The sequence below is a fragment of the Stenella coeruleoalba genome (genome assembly GCF_951394435.1).
Source record: "Stenella coeruleoalba genome assembly, chromosome: 15".
NCBI lineage: Eukaryota > Metazoa > Chordata > Mammalia > Artiodactyla > Delphinidae > Stenella > Stenella coeruleoalba.
The window spans coordinates 17,655,502-17,676,841 of NC_137161.1; the positions used below are offsets into that span (position 1 = coordinate 17,655,502).

General features: G+C 47.7%; 1 protein-coding gene across 1 annotated transcript in view; it reads left to right on the forward strand.

Moving 5' to 3' along the window:
• The window catches only part of PTPRT (protein tyrosine phosphatase receptor type T), a 1,078,581-nt gene that overhangs the window by 868,015 nt on the left and 189,226 nt on the right, over positions 1 to 21,340 (forward strand). The window contains 1 exon segment of the mRNA XM_079943946.1: positions 14,732 to 14,788. Coding sequence (XP_079800072.1) covers positions 14,732 to 14,788 — 57 coding nt within the window.

Here is a 21,340-nt window from a genome sequence, read left to right on the forward strand (position 1 = left end):
CCTTCTGCTATAGATTTTCATTGTATTTGGGTCTGTGTTTGGGTATTTTTTTTGCGTGTCAATTAGACCTATCTTCTGGTTTTGTGCTTTATTCAACTGGCGCGTGACTTTCAAAAATGAGGTGATTAGTGTTAGTGCCTTCGGTAATGAGAAAACAAACACTGCATCGTTATGTAGTTGGCATTTTCAACACTAATCCCCAAAACTAAGGCAGCATTGTTCAGGCTCATCACTTTTTGTTTCCCTAATTGTAATTGAATTGCCTGACTCTTTCCGTTGGTACATGTTTCTGTTTATTACTCTTTAAAAACAAAATCAATGAATGGTTTGTATATCATTTAACCTATGACAAGGTTGAATGGTTAGAAATCAGGTTTATCTTTCTGTTATAGAATTGATCCTTTAAACAGCTATCCTCCCTGTATAAACACACCAAAATTAGGCAATTGCACTCTGTTCCCTGCATTTATGGACAGCATATACAGGTTCCTAGATTGCTTCCACAGCGATGATAAGTGTAAATATAAGTAAACATATAGTCATAGATATAAACTGTAGACAGAGACAATGACTCAAGTACGTATACACATATGTGAGGATATACACGCAGGCACACACATACAGAGGAAAATGCACACATGTCAGGGAGGGGAAGAGACAAGGGACGGGGCGGGGGGGAGAGAGAAGAATATTTTATGGTCATTTGGCAAAATATGCAGTGAGACCTATCACTTTTATAACTTTGAAGAAAATCACATCAATTTGTAGGCAGAAAAGGGAAGATGCAGGAGGAAGAAGACAGGAGCACTAAGGGCTCCCTGTGATAAGAACTCACTCTGGTTTCACATCCGTCATGAGAGGTCGACATGTCCCTAACGTGTTCTCTCTCGAGAACCCAGGCTACCAGACAGAAGGAGATAAAATACTCCTTGTGAGGCAAGGAGAATTGATGGCCTGCAAACAAAAGTGACACAAATTATGGGCCTTGGCAGACTTCTCCACTGAAGAAAACAGATAATCTAGAAAGAAGAACCTCCTCAGATGGCTCGCACTAAAGCTCTGGTCTCAAGCTGGACAGCTGGATGTCTGCAGCATCCCCCAGGAGGGGGCAGGAGACACACAGAGAAACCTTCCCCGTGACGGTGCTCCACGGCTCCCACTAGCTCTTGACCCCTAGACGAGGGAGGAATTGATGCCAGTGATCTCCCCTGCAGGATGTGTGGGATTCTAAGGACACCCTCTGGGACGTAAGCCCTCCTAAAGGGGAGTTTGTTGGATCGTATTTTCTGAACTGGGAATTCGGAACATATGATCGGACAGGCAAAGGTATACGTGGGGACTTCGAGAGAGAATATTTTAAAGTATATGTTGCTGGCGATGTCAGGACTTACTGTCCTGATAGATATAGAGCCCACCATGCCACACTTCTCCAGAGTTGCATTGCTGATCTGCAGAATTACAGTGGCCTTTAAAGAACTGGCACAGAAGAGCTCTCTACCTCTTCTTAGCATAAGGATTTCTCTTCTTGTCTGATGTTTAGGTTACAATCTTGCTTTAGTGGAGTGTGTTGTGTACACACGCCAGGTGTGGCGTGGGAAAGGATAGGAATGCATTAATGAGTATGAATGCCCAGCTGGCCATGCCCAGGCAGGGCTCAGAGGAGTCGGGAGTAAGTGGTGGATTCCAAGCTTCCACACCCTTGTTTTCCAGTGAGGGCCGTCACTCCAGCCAGGAGAAGCAGGCTCTAGCAGCACTTGGCAGTGGGGCAGAGGGCTGGATAATGCAGAATGCCCGTCAGCCACAGGTCAGGGAAAGCTGTGTTTGGCATCCAGGGTCAACTAATTCACGCACTGCCCATGAGGACTTGATATCAAGGATCTAAGTCCAGGAATATTTGACCCATCCCTTTCCTGATGGTGTGAATCAAATTTCCCTTTTTATGGGTTTGCTGAAAATACTGTTTTTATTAAGAGAGAAAATACGATGGTGGGAATCCTGCAGGCAGTGGGGGTATGTGAAGTCCCAGCGGCAGATTCCATGGGCCATCTGTCTCCCTCCGGGCTCCTCTACCTCTCCGTCATCGTGGCACCTCCTGCACGGGTCTGCCAGCGGCCGGCCAGCCCCTGGAGTATGGTCACACGGGCAGGCTTGAGGCCAGTGCTGTGACGATGAAGCAACTTGCTGATGTCCTGTCCCTGACCCTGGTGACTCCAGACAGCATCTGTGGTCAGCTGTGTGGGTCCCGGGGAACTGGAGGGCTGCCACTCAGAATGGAACAGGCTGGAGCTGTTCAAGGTCGTTCTGACCTGACCGGATGCCCAGGGCATCTTCTATTAAATACAGTCCTTGGTTCTGGCATGCAGCTCTAGCCCTTGTCTGTCTGTAAGGTCGCTGTTAGTCACCCAAGCTCTAATTAAGTGCTGCCCAGTTTTGAGGTTTGCAAAGCAAGGGACCTGGGTTAGTTTTCGGCGACTGCAGAGTCCCACAGACTAAGTGGCTTAAACAACAGAATGTATTGTCTTACATTTCTGGAGGCTAGAAGTCCAAGATCAAGGTGTCAGCAGGGTTGGCTCCTTTGTGGGCTGTGAGGGAGAGTCTGTTACACTCCTTTCCTCCAGCTTCTGGTGCTTTTCTGGCCATCTTTGGCATTCCCTAGCTTGTAGAACTATCACCCCGATCTCTGCCTTCTTCACATCTTCCTCTGTGTGTGTCTGTCCAAATTCTCCCTTTTTATAAGGACACTGATCGTATTGGATTGGGGGCCCACCTTACTCCAGTATGACCTCATCCTAACTTAACTAATTACCTCTACAAGGACCCTATTAGCAGATAAGGTCACAGTCTAAGGTTAGGACATTAACAAGAATTTGGGGGGAACACAGTTCAATCCATAACCGGCCCCATGCAGTTAGGGGCAGTGTCCGGTGGTTCCCATTGAAACCTCTGACTCTTTACCATTCACAGCGTGATCCCGATAGCTTTTAGGGATGTGCAAGGAGCCAGAACGGGCCCTGCCAGAGGGGGCCCCGGAGGTGGGCTGAGGTCCAGATGTGGTTCCTGTTCCTTTCGGAAGCTGAGCGAGGCTGCCTCATGCAGAGGAGCTGCGTGTTCTGTGGAAGGAGCCCAGGGCAGGGGGTACACACAGTGGGCCACCCGTACACACCAGATGCTGGGTCCGTGGTAGCAGGACCCTTCCCAGACCCCACATGATGGTGGAGCATCAGGTGCTGGGCAGGGCCAGGCCTGCTGGGACGGGCACCAGCACCACTGTTTGAGAGGAGTTCTGATGAGCAACTGCTCGGGCCTAACCACTAATTTCCCAGTCACGTTGTGCCATGGCGGGAAGGTCCTGGCACACAGCTGACCCTCGAAAAATGCCTGCTGAAGTAGGAAATGCATTTGAAGTCAGCATTTCACTGCAGCAAGGCTCGGAGACTCTGGGGGTCTCACTCCATCTTCTCAAACCTCAGCAGCACCGTATTTAAAGTGATCCCCATCTACCCATTCACACAACGATTTTTGAACATACCTCCTGCCAGTGGTTTGCTGATAAACCTGCTCTTTGTAAAAGAAAAGCCCTTATTTGTTGTCTTTGTCCATTTGCAGGGTGTAAAGATACCCACAAATCCAATATCAAGTTACCAGTGGTTTAACAACTGGCTTACAAGAAAGTCCTGAATGTTTAGCGACATTTCTTCTGTAGCGAGCAGATGCAAGCCAGCTCCAGCACACCGAGACCTCGACCCACTAGTTTGTTATGAGGATCAAATGACATCATAAACATAAACGTGGTTTTATTTACTGCAAATTGTCCTGGAAATTTTAAAAAATCATGATCGATGACCATTATTTCTCCCGTGTGGTCAGCTCACTCACTGAGCACGTGTGAGCCAGGTACCTTGTAAGGAACTAGGGATTTTGTGACGAACCAGCAGGCGTGCTTCTGGTCCTCAGGAAGCTCACAGTCTAGGGCAGAAACAGACGTTAAGTGAAGGATGGCAACAGACAGTGGTGGAGTTACGATTGTGATCAGTGCCTCTAAAGAGAAGTGAGAGGTACTGAGTAAGGTGTGATGGCAGCAGAGCTAAAGCCCTAGGCACTAATGAGTGTGTGTTCCTGGGACACCCCCTGGGGCTCCCTCCCCTGGGATGGGTGCAGCGTGAGAGACTTCGTGCCCCCTCTTCCCATCACCACCCCTTCTCAACGAACACTGGGAATTGAGTCGAAGGGTGGCATTTGAGAAGCCAGTGGACTCAGGACCTCACGCTGTGAGAGGAGCTACACCCTTGGCCCAGACTCCACGGGAAGAGCCAAGTCCCCTGTGTTTAGAGAGCATCTGGCCGGTGGATTCACACACCACCAGGGGGCAGTATTTATTTATGGAGCCGGGGCAGAACCTCCTGCTGAAGGCGCTGCTAAAGGACTGTGGGGTGGAAGTTTGCTATTAGCTAGTGGAAGGGTTAGTTCTGGGATTAGGACAGGCTCCTCTCAGAATGCTGGAAGGCAGTCTTTTTCATTGATATGGATTTTCATTGATATGTACCTTGTTCCCCAGCCAGGGCTTGGCTGTTAACGCTGACTGGAGTTTCAGAGGAATCAGAACATGAGTTCAGCTGTAGTGGGGAAGAGAAATTTGTCAGTGAGCAGATAAAGAAGAATGGTAGCATTTTAAGACAGATTCCCGAGAAGCAGAGCCCGAGGCAGGGATTTGGGTGCGTGGGATGTACTGAGGGAGAGCTCTTGGAAGAAACCTGTAAGTGCAAGAGGGAAAAGGCTGAGTAAGAATCTCTTCTCAGATAAAGTTAAGTCTAGGCAAGATCCCGGGGTAGAGTGTAAAGTTCTCCAAAGTTGTTCAGCTTTGAGGCAAGAAACCAGGACTCCTCCCCCATACCCATCAGCCCTTGGAATTTTCCCTTCCCTTCCCCTTCTCCTTCCCCTCAGGAGATGTCTCAGGTAGCTCCAGAGGAAGTGGCACCTCTGAGCCTTGCACAAGTCTCTGGACAGAGTCACAGGGGTGAGTCCTTAGCCCCCCACACACGCAGGAGCTGGAGGATGTCACACCAATCTGTAAAGGGGATCTGGGTGTGGCACCAACAGCGTGGACCACAGGGCTCTTATTATATGGAGCATGTAACATCTTCAGGTTGAGGATGGCAAAAAGCTAGTGGAATTGCCTCAAGTTCAAGATCTAAAAGAACATTTCAGAAGCCCTTTGCTTGGCAGACTTTAGCTCCGGGAGTCTGCTCAGAGCTATATAGAGAAAACTACAGCCAATGGGTAAATAGACATTAAGTTTTGGTTTGGAAACAGAGAACTCTGATTCAGACTTTGAAGGGAGGGCAGTGAGGGAGAAAAAAAGATCCATTCAAAAGTTAGGTTTTGTTCTTGTAGTTAAAACAGCAACTGTGAGAAAGGGCAAGTAAGAGGGAGGTGGACTTAGACCCATTCAATACTGTTCACTCTCTATTTGGAAGACGGGGGACGGGCTCGTTGTAGGAACCAGGTTGAAGAGACGAGCAGAACATGCCTGGGAAAACGGAGCTTGTGAAAACTTGGGGTGGGAGACCTAAACTTCCAAGGTGCTGAAATTTAAGTGAGAGACAACTCTTCCCAGGCGAGCGGATCATCCTGCCTGTGGAGGATGCCCAGGGTTGCAGTGGCTGAAAGAGGTACCCAGTATCTCAATTCATACCCTTCTGGCTGGGCCAGAGCAGGCCATGGGTGAAATGGAACTGAACACAGAGGCTCAGTTCTGGAACCAGATTGGTCCGTTCCCCTTCCAGAAGCTGTGTGCAGTTCCATCCAAGCCCTCCTGCCTACGCATTCTCCTACCTAATTCTTCCCCACCTCCTTCCATGTACTCGTTCACTTTGCTGCTTCCTCCCGCCCACAGGCCCTGCCTCCACCAGACTTGGCTGCATGATCTGGCCCTTTCCTACCCTCCAGCTTCATCCAGGCTTCTATCCTCTTATTCACTGCACTCCAGCACACTGCTCTTTCAAGCTCCTTCCAGCCTCAGGACTGTTGCCGAAATATCGGCTTCCCTGTGCACCGATGCCAAACAGAAATACGGAGACAGAGATTTTGGAGGAAGAGGGAGATGGCTTTATTGTTCTGCCAGGCAGAAGGGAAGACACAGCAGGTAGCGCCTCAAGAACTGTGTGTGTCCTCCCACCCCCAAACGGAGAAGATTTTATACGTGGGACTCGCAGTCCAGGGTATATGATAAGGATCAAAGTAGTGAAGGTCTTGCATTCTTCTTCCTGCATTATTTCAAAACAGTCACAGCTGGCATCAGGCAGCCAGGTAATTGAGTCAGCTTGTCTCTGGGTTATCGGCTTGCAACCTTTTTTCTGAAATGCAAATGCTACAAAGGGTGATTTGCTACAAGGGAGCGCAGGATGTAATTCACATAGTGTTAAAGAGTAATAGGTTAGCTTTGTGATGTACAAATCTAGTTACAGACACTACAGATTAGTAACAGTTAAAAACTAGGAGTGATTAACTCTTTCAGGCCATGTTATGTTTCTTCTCTAGCCTGTTCACTGTTCCCTTTACTTTCCTTGTTCTCAGGAGAGGGAAAACTTTATTTCTGTTTTTGCTGCAGTAAGACCTTTCCTCATCCTGCCCCCTCTGCCTGAAATTATCTAGCTTAACAGATGTACATCTTTCAGATTGCAGCTTCAATCCCTCCTCCTCAGAAAGACCATCCTAACCTCCAGTCTAATGTGTATCCCCAACGTTTTCCACTCTCATTATACCCTGTACTTTTTTTCATAGCATTCATCATGACTTACAAATATATATATTTTTGTTGGCTTACATATTGATTGTCTGTCTCCCAGCGAGATTCTAAGTGAAGTAAGTGAAAGGATCGTGCCTATTTTGAGCCATGTTGTGTCAGATCCTAACGAACATTAGTGCTCAGTAATATATGTTGAATGAACAAATAGATAAATGAATGGACTGATCACTCAATTAATCAATCAATTAATGTATGGATCAATGGCTAAATGGCTGGCTGGATGGATGGATGGATGAGGTCTTCCATGACCTCATTTTTTCAAATACAAGCTACTTGTCAAAATGTTCTCTTGAGGACTTCCCTTGTGGTGCAGTGGTTAAGAATCCGCCTGCCAATGCAGGGGACACGGGTTCGAGCCCTTGTCTGGGAAGATCCCACGTGCTACGGAGCAACTAAGCCCGTGCACCACAACTACTGAAGCCTGCACGCTCTAGGGCCCGCGTGTGGCAACTACTAAGCCCACGTGTTGCAACTACTGAAGCCCATGTGCCTGTACTCTGCAACAAGAGAAGCCACTGCAGTGAGAAGCCTGCGCACCGCAACAAAGACCCAACACGGCCAAAAGAAATAAATAAAATTAAAAAAAATTTTTTTTAATGTCCTCTTGGAAGGTAGGAATAAAAGTGGTAGAGGCAGGGATTAGCTACATGATCTACAATCCCCACTAACAAAAAGACCAGCCAGGCTCCGCTTAATTGCCTGTTGTGACAGGGACCTCACTACTCCCCCAGGGAGGTCATCCCACCATTGGACACTTCAGTTGAAGGAAACCTCAACATCAGGGGTCCAAATTGGCTCCCTATTAGTTCTGCCATTCAGTCTTTGGGGCCACATAAATCTGCCTTTTCTCCTTCCAGAAAATAAAATTTGCCTCCTCGGACTTGTTCCCCCCACCCCAGTTGGGGGCAATCAGGTCCTTGCTTGTCCACTGTCTTCCCATTGGAACCTCTCTGGCCGCCCGCAGGCAGCCTCACTCCCATCTTTGGTGCCAGCCGGCAAGGGAACACAGCTGGCTCTGCAGACTCCCGCTGGGTGTGCCCAAGTGGCAGTTGGAAAAATCAGCTTTGATTTGATTTGCAAACTGAGCCCAGTCATTGAGACAAAATAAATCCGGAAACCCATAAAGCCATTTGCAGAATTGCTTTGCAGAAGAAAGTCAGTTTTAATCTAGTAAACAGTCTCTAAGGATCCCATTAAAACAACCCCCTCAGAGTAGGTGCTGAAAGCTGAACTCCAGAATAATGAAGCATGAGATAAGGGGCCAGTGTCACCCATAGTCCCGTGCTGCCTGGTGGTATTGATGGACCAAAACCACTGTCCTGGGTAACAAGAGGGTGGGTAATAGTCTTTTGTAAATGTGGCTTCTTTTTTTTTTTTTTTAATTAATTTATTTATTTGTATGTTTATTTTTGGCTGTGTCGGGTCTTCGTTTCTGCGCGAGGGCTTTCTCTAGTTGCGGCAAGCAGGGGCCACTCTTCATCGCAGTGCACGGGCCTCTCACTATCGTGGCCTCTCTTGTTGCGGAGCACAGGCTCCAGCTGCGCAGGCTCAGTAGTTGTGGCTCACGGGCCCAGCCGCTCCGCAGCGTGTGGGATCCTCCCAGACCAGGGCTCGAACCCATGTCCCCTGCATCGGCAGGCAGACTCCCAACCACTGCGCTGCCAGGGAAACCCTGTGGCTTCTTTTTATAATGGCTAAGCCTGAGGTAGATTTCATCCAGCGTTTTCTCTCCTCTCTTCCTAATGGATTCTCACCCCTGCAGGGACAATAAATAACCATTCTCCAGTGAGATGCCCTCATTTCACAGATGCTAAGACTGGGGCCCAGAAGGGGAGTGATGTGTCCCTATGTGTCCCTGGCTTTTTTAGTTACAAGAATAACCTGCCGCAGGTTATGTGAGAAGCCAAGCAAGATGTAGGAGTTGTCTGCTATCAGATAGGAAATGCCCGCTGCCCGCCCTCCCTGCTTCCATTGATCTACTTCTATATGGAAGGTTCTGTCTTGTATAAAGCTTCCTCGAGAGATTACCTGGAATAATGGGAAATCAGAGACACCTGGTTTCAAATCCCACATCCAAAATTTAGCTGTTTAACCTTGAACAAGTCACGACCTCTAGGAGTCCATCCCATCGCTTTTAGGCCTATGATCATTAGTTCTTTCCCCTGATAATTTGGGATAATGCACATAAAAGGTCAAGAACATCATAGATGATACAGCTTGCACGTCCTTTCTTCCTTCTTCTGGGTCTTGTCTTATATGAGACCTGGAGACCCAGGTCTACTAAGCACACATCTTCTCTCTGCTCTTCCCCAAGGAAGAAAGCCAAAGCCTGGACCGTAGTCGCTTCTCATGCAGTTGTACAAACCAGGCATTTATCAAATGGACTCAGGCTAGATTCAAAGTGCAGAAACTGAGAGGGGACAGGAATGACACTGGCCTTGGCTCTCAGCATTTATCCTCTTCATCTACAGGCCATTGTGTTTAGATGAGCTCCTACACAGCAATAATATATTTGCATTGCTTGAGTATAAGGTTTTGCTCATGCACTTGCTAACCTTTGACTGTGGCACTTTTCCCCTTCTCATCATCTGCCCAGCAATTTCAGGAGGGATCCAGAATCACAGGGTGCTCAAATCTAGCTATGGCAGCTGGAAGTAGGGGCTATAATGAAGGATCACTTGTGAGAGGCTAGGCTATAGTGAGTGAGTCTGTTGGAAAACTCTTGGTTATTGTTCAGTCCTTAGAAGTCCTACCAGACTTTCAGAGGAGAAAGCCCAGGTGTGTGTTTTGACGTTAGGGCAGGGAAGTGGTACTCCTCTCTAGCCAAGCCCCATGAGATGAATTTTCCATGCTTGGGGTTCTCAGAATTACTTTAGTGTAACAAGGTCTCTTTGTCCCTTGGGCCTCTTTGCTCTCACCCAGCATCTTCTAGACCCTAAAATGCCAATGGAATAATGTGGATTTCCTTGAAGGTTATGTGATAAGATGGAATAAGAGGATTATATCATGAGTATACTGTAAAAGAACCTAAAGAAGACCTTTAAATATCCCAACCCTTTAACATTTTTCTTGCTACAACAGCTGGAACATCTGTCTAGTCTTCTCTGTCCTCGCCCTACTCCCTACTCTCTAGATTTGCTCTGGCCACCACCCTGTGACACACAGACGTGCATACCTTCTCCACACCCCACTCAGGAAGACAAAGCTGGTACAACAGAGTCCAGAAAACAAAAGCCAAGACCAATACTTGTCCTTCAAGCATATCCCTGGGGAGTCCTATTTCATCCCTCTAAACTAGAAATGAGGAGTATCTACTTAAAACCTGAGACACCCAAGTTGACTTTAGCTCAGATCTGATATCCCAAAGTCATTGCATCTTATGAAGGGAATAGTAGGCCTTTTAAAATCAGGAGTCAAGGAAAGGGAGAAAACGTGGGTAGGCGGGAGCCAAGGGATAGAAATACAAAGCATAAAGCTCCACTGGAGCTTTCTCTGATGGGGTCTCAATGTAGTGTCGGGAGTGTTAGCAACAATTAACCACCTACTGTGTGCAAGTCATAGGGCTGTGTGTTCACATGAGTCTCCAGTACAATGATAGCAGTAAAGCCTGGCATTTATTATGCACTAAATAAATAGTGGTCACCATTATTACCCTTACTTAAGAAATGAAGCAGTGTAAGCTCAGATGGGTTAAATAAAGAGCTTAAGGTCCCTCAGAACTGTCACTCAGATCTAACTCCAAAGCTCATGGCATTTCCATGGCGCCATTTTGAATCTTGTCAGTACCACAGACTGGGTGAGATTCTATGAGCCGCTGTCAGGGTCCTCTGTCTCCTATTTGTTAACCCCTTCCCATCCCTCTCTTCCAGTAACAGCTGATAATAGAACCTTTAGGGTGTGATGATGGGTCTTTGGCCTGTCTTCAGCAGTATCCAAGCTAAGTCCTGGGATCTGGAGCAGAAGGTGGGGTCCCTCAAGGAGCCCTCAGCTTTACTTCCACAATGTACCGAAGCTCATAAATGAAGAAATTAATTTGTCTTCAAGGTTTTCTGATCCAGGGCCATCTTTAGCCTATCAGCATCTCTTTGCATTCAACCTTCATTGCTTTAGAAGGGAAGAAAACCAGAGAGCAAGTCTGAGGCACTCAGTATTCAGACCTCCTTCTTCTTTGCGTGGTCCCAATGTTTTTGTTAATGGCTGTCATAGATACATATGAGCAAGCTCTGGAAGCTGTGAAGAGAGAAGGATCATGAATCCTCCAGTAGAAAAGCCACATTGTAGGCAGACCGGATGCCAGAGGAGAAAGCAAGGGACTTCATCTTTCGTTCTGCTGGATTAGTCAGGATAAGCTAGGCTTTGCTGCAACAACAAATTAATACCTAAATCTCAGTAGTTCAGTGCCACAAAGGCTTCTTTGTCGTTATGCCATCTAGAATATAAATGGCCTCAAAGGACCCCATAGCAGGGGAGAAGTAAGTATGGAAGTAGTAACCTGGATCTTAAATACTTCACTTGGAAATAACTCATGTGACTTCCACTTACATGACATGACCTTGATGAGACTAGAATTCTTCCATATGCCTTAAGGAGAGATGGGCCAGGCAACAGTAAACACCAGTTGTCTCTAGCACTAAATATATGAGTCCTTTTCGTATTTCTACTTCCTTTGTGTCCTGCTGAGACCCATTATCCATCACTTAACTTCTGCTACTCCACCCACTGGGAAGACGTCTCCCCATCCCAGCACCTGTCCAGATACACCTCTGTTCCCACCCCTCATAGCTAAGCATTCCTGCTAAACAGTTGTAGCCATAAATTGTAGGGTGGGGAGGCTCCTCTGGGGCTCCCAACCAAACTAAGTCTTTAACTCTTTTTCATTTAATCCTCGAAAGAACTTCATGAGATACTTACTGTCATCCCCATTTTATAAGTAGAGAAATTGAAACTCCAAAATGTGTGTCATTTTCCAAGTGACACGGCTAGTAAATGAAAAATACTAAACTAGAATTTCATTTATCCATTTAGTTTTGAGTGCAACTTAATATTGATATGTGGTCCCCCGTCTCCTAGAGGTTAAGAAGTTTGTCTTTGGATTTGGACAGTCTTTGACTCCAGGCTAGAAAATGTACTTAACTGCTCTGTATCTCAGTTTCCCCACCTATGAAACAATGACAATAACACCACTTACTTCACGGGGCTAATTAAGAAGTTAATGAGCACATCAAGTGCTTAGTGCTATGTCTGGCTAATAATAAGCACTCAACAAATAGTAAGTAGTGAGGGAGCCAACCAAGAGTAATTACATCAATACGCTACGATGAGGGCTATGGTGAAGGTAAATTCAGGACGCTGTGGAAGCAGAGAGAAGAGACACATAAGTCAAGGTAGGGTGTACCTTCTCAGGTATGTGGTCACTGAGACAAAGTTTTGAAAGAAGAGTGACAATTATCATATTGAACAAGGCTGGAGAGTAAGACAGGGAGGTCTTCTGAGCTGAGGAATGTACACGTGCAGATCACTGGAGGCAAGAGAGGTGGCCACTGAACTTGAATGGGACGGGGTTCCTTTGAACCATGGCTAGAATGCCAGTGTGACCACAGGAGGCTGGGAGGGATCAGAGGTGAGGCTGGAGTGGTAAGCAAGGCCAGGACACTGAGGACACTGCATTAGCCCCGTGGCGTCTAGAGGAGCAATGATTGTCCTGAGACAGTGCGAGCCCTTGGAGGTGCTCGGCAGGCTGCCTTTGTCGCGAAGGCTACCCTAATTACAGCTTAGAAACTGGACCAGAGAACGGAGACTGAGGCAAGGATAAGGCTGGAGCAGGGAAGAACAGGTAGGAGGCTGCTGAAAGAGGCCAGATGGGGATTTGAGTCACCTCTTCTCTCAGCCTTCTATTTCTTTTTCTGACATGCCAGGCCAGCAGTCTCTGTCTTGCCTGCCTCAAAAGGTTGGGGGCACATTTACTAAAAACATGCACTTAGAACAGGGGTCGGCAAACTTTTCTGTGAAGGGCCAGATAGTGACTTTCAGTTTTTCAGGCCATATGGTCTCTGTCACTACTTCTCCACTTTGTCATCGTAGCACAAAAGCAGCCGTAGATAATGCATGTAAAACGAGTGTGGCTGTGTTCCAATACAAATTTATTTATGGACACCGAAATTTGAATTTTATTTAATTTTCATGTGTCACAAAATATTACTCTTCTTTTTATTTTTTTTCCCAGCCATTAAAAAGTGTAAAAACCATCTTCACCAGTGGGCACACAGAAAACAGTGGGTGGCCAGATTTGGCCTACCAGCTATAGTAGTTTCCTATAAAACTAGAACGTGATTTGAAAGGGGTGAAGTTGGACTTGGAATGTGGTTTGAAAATGTTGAAGTTCCCCATACCTTTGAGGGAGGAGTATTATGATTACCGTTGACTGGTGGTTACAGTTTGACGTATTTCACAGCTGTTGGTAAAGCTTGCCATTTGTGTGAATTTTTGAAATTATGTATTTCCTGTTTCTCAGTTGGTCTGGGACGTCCTACCCCTCTCTCCATTTTGTATAAGGACTTTATACAATTTTGTTGATGAATCACTAGAGAAACACGCAGCCTTTGACGGGGCCTAGGACACCTTCCTGCTTTTTGATTCAGTTTCGAGAGGCAAGTAGTGGGTTCAAAAGGACAGAACATTGAAGTCGTACAAACCAGGATCTGAATACTGCCTCTGCCAGTTCATAGTTCTGTGGCCTTGAGCAAGTTATATCAATTTTCTGATTCATCCTTCCTTCATTCATTTATTCAACAGATATACCCTGAGTACCTACTGTGCAGCTCCACCACAGTGCCACAGCAGGACATTTGTAAATGACAGTGACTGATTTCAAGGAGACTCAGAATTGCGGGGGTGGCAGCCACTTAAAATACAGTGAGGTTATTGCTTGGGGAAGGGAAGACCAGGGTGTTCGGGGAAGACAGAAGAAGGGCACTGACCCATATATGGTGGGTCTCCCAGAGCGAAGGACTTCTGAACCGACACCTGGAGGATGAACAGTCGTCATCCAGGTGAAGAGGCAGGAAGGGGGTATTTCCACACCAAGTTACCAGCCTAGATAAGGCCTGCCGACCAGAAGGTGGGCCGGGGGGCGCTGCTGATGAGGGAAAGGAGTTTATTGTGCTCGGGACAGAGCACAGAGTGCGGTGGTGGGAGTGGAGAGAGGCTGGAGGGGCGGGCAGGGAACTCATCACTGACGGTCTGTGAACTGGGTTAAGGAGGTTGAAGTTGACCTGGAGCACAACAGGGTCACTGATGCGTTTCGACTGAAGGATGGAGAACGGACTGAAGGAGACAGGACTGGAGGCGGGAGGACCAGCAGGGGCTGCTTCAATAACCCAAGCGAAACAGGAGGATGTCTTGAACAGAGTGGAGATGAAATTGGAGAGAAGGGGGCAGCTTCAGTACCTTTTCTGGAGTAGAATTAAGAAGGCATGCCAAGTGATCAGAAGTGGGAGATCAGTAAAAAGGAGAGGTAAAGGACGACTCCCAGGCTTGTAGACGGCGTGGCTACGTGGATGGTGACGCCATTTACTAAGAAAGGGAAGACGGGGAGAAGATGTCTGGGTGGAAAGGCTATGGGTTCGTTTATAATAATACTGACCTTTCTGGGTTGTTCTAAGTCTTAGAAACATTGTATGTGAAGTGCCTGGCAGAGTCCCTGGCATGTGGTGGGTGCTTGATAAATGGTGACTCTTATTATTTCATTAAAAAAAATCTATTTCAGGCCCTGTTTTGTTAGATCATGATGTTCTTTTGCTGTTTAGCGTGAGCTCTTCAGAGCCGCGAGAATTGCAGCTTTGTTCATGGTACTGCACGTGTTCATGTGTGTTTCTTTCTCTCCTTCTCTTCTGCATGCTGCCTGGGGACTGGCTTCCTTGTGGTCAGCACCAATGGGCAGCGCCCAGGTGACCCCGGGGACTCCACTCTGCCTTCTCACCACAGGTGATCACCAGAGCCCTGGGCGGGGGGGAGGGGAGTGAGAGCAGCCTGTGCTCAGTGGTCCCTGGAGGCCAGGTGCACCCGAGAGGAACTGGCAGTCTCTCCAACCCACCCACATATCCACCCACGCAGCCATCCCTCCACCCCCCCATCCCTCCCTCCCTCCCTCCCTCCCTCTATCCATCCATCCATCTATTCATCCATTCACCCATTCTACTAACGCATACACAGTACCTACTATGTGCCAGGCACTGCTCTAAGCGTTGAGGTATATAGTGATGAGCAAAAGAAAACCTATTCCTGTACCTTTGGGGGAGGGGAAAGAGCCATTCATCCAAAAAAAAGAAAAAAACTACACAAATAAATGGACAGCTGCAACTCTGAGTCAGGCTACAAAGAAGAGATGTGTGGTGTTCAAAATAAACCAACAAACATACCTGGAGCCCAGGGAATGATTCCCAGGGGAAGTGACAGCTGAGCTGTGGTCTGAGGTTGGGGGAAAATTGACCTACCTTATCTGTGCTTAGATCTGGCTATGACCCCCACACCGTCTGCCGTTTGTCTTGGACAGGTCACTTCAGTATGATGATTCCCACCTCTCCTATCTGTTAAGTAAGAGTAATAATGCTTCCCTCTTAGGGAGCACCACCGTTTTCTTACAGACTTTGCACCTGCAGAGTCTTCTGCAGCCGTATCCTGAGATGAAACAAGATAATGAATATGAAAAAGGGTGCTATGGGAACACCCAGTCTAAATAAATAGTGTAGGTATTTATTTGAAGCAAATACCAGCCCCTTCCCTGTAGCACACTGTATTTCAATCTCATTTCATATAAACTTCCGCTGCTCTTCAAAGATTGGGATGCAGAACCCATCAGACGCTGATGCCCATCATGGAGCCCCAGAGACAGAAGAGACCCTGCTGACATAGGGATCTCTACTGCGGGGGTCCTTCCTGGTCAGTGGAGGTTTCTTAGAGATTTCAGATCTTTAACTGGCACCTCTCTCAAAGTTCTTGCTCAGACAGCGGTCTCCTCTCTGCTAGTCCCTGACTGGTCAGTGTGTCATGGTGGGAAAGGGGATACATCATGCAAGGATGACATGAGTCCAGCCGTCCAGGACCTCATGGTCCACTTCTGTTCACCCCCTTTCCCAAACTCGGAAACTTCACTGCTCAGTGAAGCACTGCTTCACTGCTTCACTGTCTTAGCCTGGGTTTCCCAGACACAGAGCCTGAGATGGGGATTCTTGTGCAAATTATTCACTGATGAGTATTCTCAGAAGAAAGAAAGTGAGGGAGATGGGATAGGGGCGGGGAAGAAGCCAAGGGAGGATGCGGAGACTGTGTCAGCTGAGCCCACGGGGGCTCTGGAGTGTGCACTCTTATCACTGGGGCGTCCCCACTTTGAGGCAGGGGCTCCAGCATTTGTGCCGCTGTGTCAGTTTAGCCGTTGCCCGTGTCCTGGCGAGGCAACTTCACTTTGCCTTATGGCAGTTCTGCAGGGAAGGAGGTGGCTGTGAGCTCTTAGCAGCCAGCACCCCCCCACACCAGCTGGCGATTAGCGCACCCGCCCAGGAAAGGAGATCTGAGCAGAGCCTTCACAGCATTCACGACAGCCAAGTTCTGTCCCCGCCTTTGTGCCTGCCGTCAAGCCCCATAGCCCAGCATGTCACCATCAACACCCTAGGAATGTCGTCACAGCCACTCCCTAGTTATATGACCTCAAGTAAGTTGCACAGCCTTTGTTTCACCTGCAAAATGAATCGTCACACCTACTGCAGAGTCATACTCAAGATTACATTAGGTGACCCTAGAGAGTACCCTGCTCTCCAGGCCTTCATCAAATGTCAGGCTCCTACCCCAACCCATCAAAGGCCCCCAGCCTCACTCTCACCCCAAAGGAGGTGGCAGTTGCAGACGGATGCACGGTGACAGTGAGAAGAGAGTGGTTCCTACCACGTGCCCACACCCAGTGTACCAAGGAAACAGTGCTTCCCTGGAGGGTGCAAGCAGCTCCCTTCCTGCTGGGCCATTGCTTTCCGGGCTGTCTTCAAGTCCGCAGTCCTGTAATGTTTTCTTTAAACAGAGTCAGTCCCACATCAGGCACATTTGTTTTACCTCTTGCCTTCTGAGGCATCTGAACGCTCCCTCTCTGACAGGTTTATTTCATTGTGTTGCATTTATTTCCACGCCTTTCTCAGCCTCGTTTGATGGGTGAGGTGCCCGCGAGTATTTCGAGCAGGCTGTCCCTTTCCAAGGGCGTTTTTGTTAATGCTCATCCCCTGGTAGCAATAACGGCTGATGTGAATAATAACCACCCGGGTCTGAGTAATGGAGACATTAGACCGTGAATACAAGCAGCCTCTTCGCATCAGCACCAACTCAGAGGACTGTGGAAGCCGGTTGTGGAGCAAGGGGGGCAGGCTGGCTTTTAGAGTGAGTGGATGAGTGCGAGTCTCAGCTCAGTCACTTCTTGCGAGTCATTGCTCTAGTGTGGGCTTCCTTCTCTCCATCAGGAGAAGCAAGGTTACCAACACCCCTGGCCATCATTAATGGTGAGAACTGTGTGTGATAACTCCGACTAATTCTTCAGGTCTTCCTGACTTTTCCTTCAAGGAATTCATGCTCTAGGGTAGGGTTTCTCAACCTCAGCACTAGTGACATTTGGGGACAGATAAGTCTTAGTTGTGGGAGGCTGTCCTGTGCACTGTAGGATGTTTAGCAAATCCCTAAACCCATTAGATGCCAGGAGCACTTGATTCCCCAACTAGGACAGCAAGTACATCTCCTGACACAGCCAGATATCCCCTGAGGGGCAAAAGCACCCCCTGCTGAAAACCTCCAGAGTTGCACTGTGTTCAGTAGATATAGCATCTCAGACATGTTTGTATTTTGAAATTTCTTAGAGTCACATTAAAGTTAAAAAGTAACAGGTGAAATTCATTTTAATAAATTTTATTTAACCCAATGTCTACAAAATATTATCATTTTAACATGTAAGCAATATTTTAAAATCACTAATGAAAGATATGTTGCATTTTTTTTTTTAGCACTAAGTCTTTGAAATCTGGTGTCAATTTTATACTTACAGCATTTTGCAATTCAGATGCTACATTTTAAACAGTTAATAATGAAGTATTATCCTAAAAAGATAAACATTGTGTTTAACAAAATATACTTTACAGTGTTCCCATGTTACAATTTAAATTATTGGAGATAAATTTTAAAATTCAGTTCCTCCTTCACACTAGACGCACTTCAAGTGCTCAGTCACCACGTGTGGCTTAGTGGCTGTCATCTTAGCGCAGATGTAGAGCTAATTAGGAATTTAGGATTCGCAGATACAAACTACTGTATATAAAACAGATAAACAACAAGGTCCTACTATATAGCATAGGGAACTATATTCAGTATCTTGTAATGACCTATAATGGAAAAGGATCTGAAAAAAGAATATATATATTGATATAAAACTGAATCACTTTGCTCTACACCAGAAACTAATACAACGTTGTAAATCAACTATACTTCAATTTTTAAAAATTTAAAAAAAACTAACAAAATGGCTTGACCATCTGTGAGCCTAGTTGGTAGACAGAAGCATAGATGCACAGAGTGCAGAGGGTCAATAAATGTTCAGTTCTTTTTATTCCATTTAGACACACCCCCAGGCGACATTCAGCAATATCTGGAAATGTATTTGGTTGTCACAGCTGGGTATGAGGCGTTACTGGCATGTAGTGGGCAGAGGCCAGGGACGCTTCCATCGAAAAAAATAAGGTAAAACCTCTTATGGTCAGGGTTGGGTGTTTTTCTGTAGTGGGATGACTTGCGACTGCAGTGAACAGGTGACTAGTTATTTAACATTTCAGCTGAAGGACCAGGTGGACCCCAGACCCACCATCACTGAAACAGTGCTTTTCTAGCCCCTGCAGTAGCCTGGCCAGGCCTCCAGGGGGCACTCTGGGAGACTGAGCCGAGTAGGAGACTGGCAGCACCCAATCTGGAGGCTAGAATGGATGCACCGAAAGTCAGCCAGGTAGCCCTGCTCCGTCGGGTCTGAACCCGCAGGCTGGCCCATAGTCACTGCCTTGCCCATGCTGAGTGCCCGTTGTCCATTCTCCCTGGGGAGGAGGGCCTTGGGACAAGCCCTCACGTGGAGCCCAAACTCTGTTCCTTAAAACTGGGGAACTTTGGCAAATCACTGAGCCTTTCTGAGCCTTGGTTTCCTTTCTATGATGTAGTAAGGATGAGTCCCTGCCCTGCCTGGCTCAGTCATGACCAGGGTCAGCAGACAAAGTGGATGCATTTCCAGCAGGGCTCCTGGTTTGAGAGGGTGCCAGGTGCAACTCCACTCTACCATTCCCTCCTTTGCACTTCATGTTAAAACTCTCTGTTGTTATTTTCCTGGCAAGTCTTTAAATCAGGACCTTGCCACAGTGACAGGATACAGGCCATAATATGCTCTCTGGGACTGCTCTGCAGCTAACTGCCTCTAAAGCAACTTTCCCAGGGATGTCTTGTAAATCTTGGATCCAGGTAGAAAGAGTTTGAGCCTTTGGGGCAAGGCTGTGTGGCTGAGAGCAGATGGGGAAGCACGGCAGCCTTAGGGAAGGCCCAGCAGGATGCCTGGTGCCCCTGGCAGGCTTGGACATCCTGGGGAGTGAGCGACCCTCCCAGGGAGGTTCTGCCCTCTGGCAGGGGTTGATGGATGGTGTGAGAAGAGGAGCTAGAGGCAGGGGGACCAGATGAAGCTCTCTGGAAAAGACTTAAACCTGTACATGCACCATGATGGGGCTGTGCTTGGCGGAGAGAGGTGGAAGACAGGCAGTAGGAGTGCAGCCTGCTGGCTGGAGAGAGGTGGCAGCTCTGGGGGACAGTGGCACCAGGAGTGCTCAACATGATGATGAAAAGAACAACAAAATAGTAAATATGTGTTACATCCTTCTTACGTCCCGTGGAATGTGCTGAGGGTTTCATAGTATTAATGTGCTGAAACTTCTCAACAACTCTACCATGTAGGGCACCATTAGCATTCTCATTTTATAGATAAGGAAACTGTATTTTATAGATATGAAGTCTGAGGCTCTGGTGACTGAAAATCACACAACTCGGAAATGATGAAACGGGATTTGAACCTAGGTCTCTGGAAAGTCTGTAATCTTACCCGCTATGCTCTATACCCATGGCCAGAATTAGTGAGCACCCATTACATGCCTGGGACCGAGAACTACCATGATCCAGGGCTGTGCCTCAAAAACTATATCACATACTGGCTGTGGGACTTTGAGCCTCAGAGAGATTACACAGTTTGCCCCATTTCCTTGTCTGCAAAATGGGAACACTAATAATTGCTAGTTGTTGAGAGGAATACATAAGAAATAAACTTTAAGTGCTTAGACTTGTGCTGTCATTATTATCCTAAACCCATTTTACAGGTGAGGAAACTGAGGTCCAGAGAGGAGGGAAGCAGAGAATCTGGCGACATTGGTGACATTCAGGCAGGTGGCTGGGCCAGAACTGTGGCCCAGCCTGAGAAACACAGAGGACGGGGGTGAGAGGTAAGAACCCACCAGAGCCCCAGGTCTGAGGCACCTAAAGTGCCAAGCAGGATTCACAAACCAGGGCTCATTAGGGAATCGGGACATACCAGGTGGGAGGCTGGACACAGCAGCGCAGCAACCCCAGCTGCAGAGATGGCCCAAAGCAAGAGCAGGATGGAGAGTGAGGCAGCACGATGCTGAAGTCCTTAGACCTGGGCATCCTCCAGTTCCCCTTGACGGAGGCTTCAGTTGGTCCCAGAGCACAGTCCGGGGCTGCACCTGCAGAATAGGGGTGGAATACCTGAAGAACAGCTGGCGGTCAGGGAGGCAGGTGGTGGTCAGGAGTCAGGTGGTCACCGCAGAACCTCCTCAGCTTTTCCGTTTGGCTGCCCAAGTGGCTGCAGGCAGACTCTGTGAAGCAGGGAAGGAGTCGAGTACTCAGTCAAGTGCACCAGAGTGTCACCTTTGTCAGTAGTCTTACAGCAGATGTTCACAGCCTGACAGACACCGGGGTCTTGGAACACCATTCTGACTGCCAGCTTCTGCTACCACTCTCCCAATGGACTCAAAAGACAATGCAGAAGAGGAAGGCATCTTGCTGGGGTGCCCTGTCCCCTGTGGAGTGTTCTCCTGTAGAATGCGAATGTCTGTGTTTCCTATAAAGCAAGCATCCAAGCAAGGTGCATGTAAGAGACTGAGGCCCTCGCGACACCTTTTTCTCTCTTGGGATATTCTCCTTAGACCAAGGAGAAATGCGTCTCCGGTCTGCTATCCAAACTGCCATTAAATTCAGATTCAGGGGCTTCCCTGGTGGCGCAGTGGTTGACAGTCCACCTGCCAATGCAGGGGACACGGGTTCATGCCCCGGTCCGGGGGGATCCTGCGTGCCGCGGAGCGGCTGGGCCCGTGAGCCATGGCCGCTGAGCCTGCGCGTCCGGAGCCTGTGCTCCGCAACTGGAGAGGCCACAACAGTGAGAGGCCCGCGTACCGGAAAAAAAAAAAAAATTCAGAT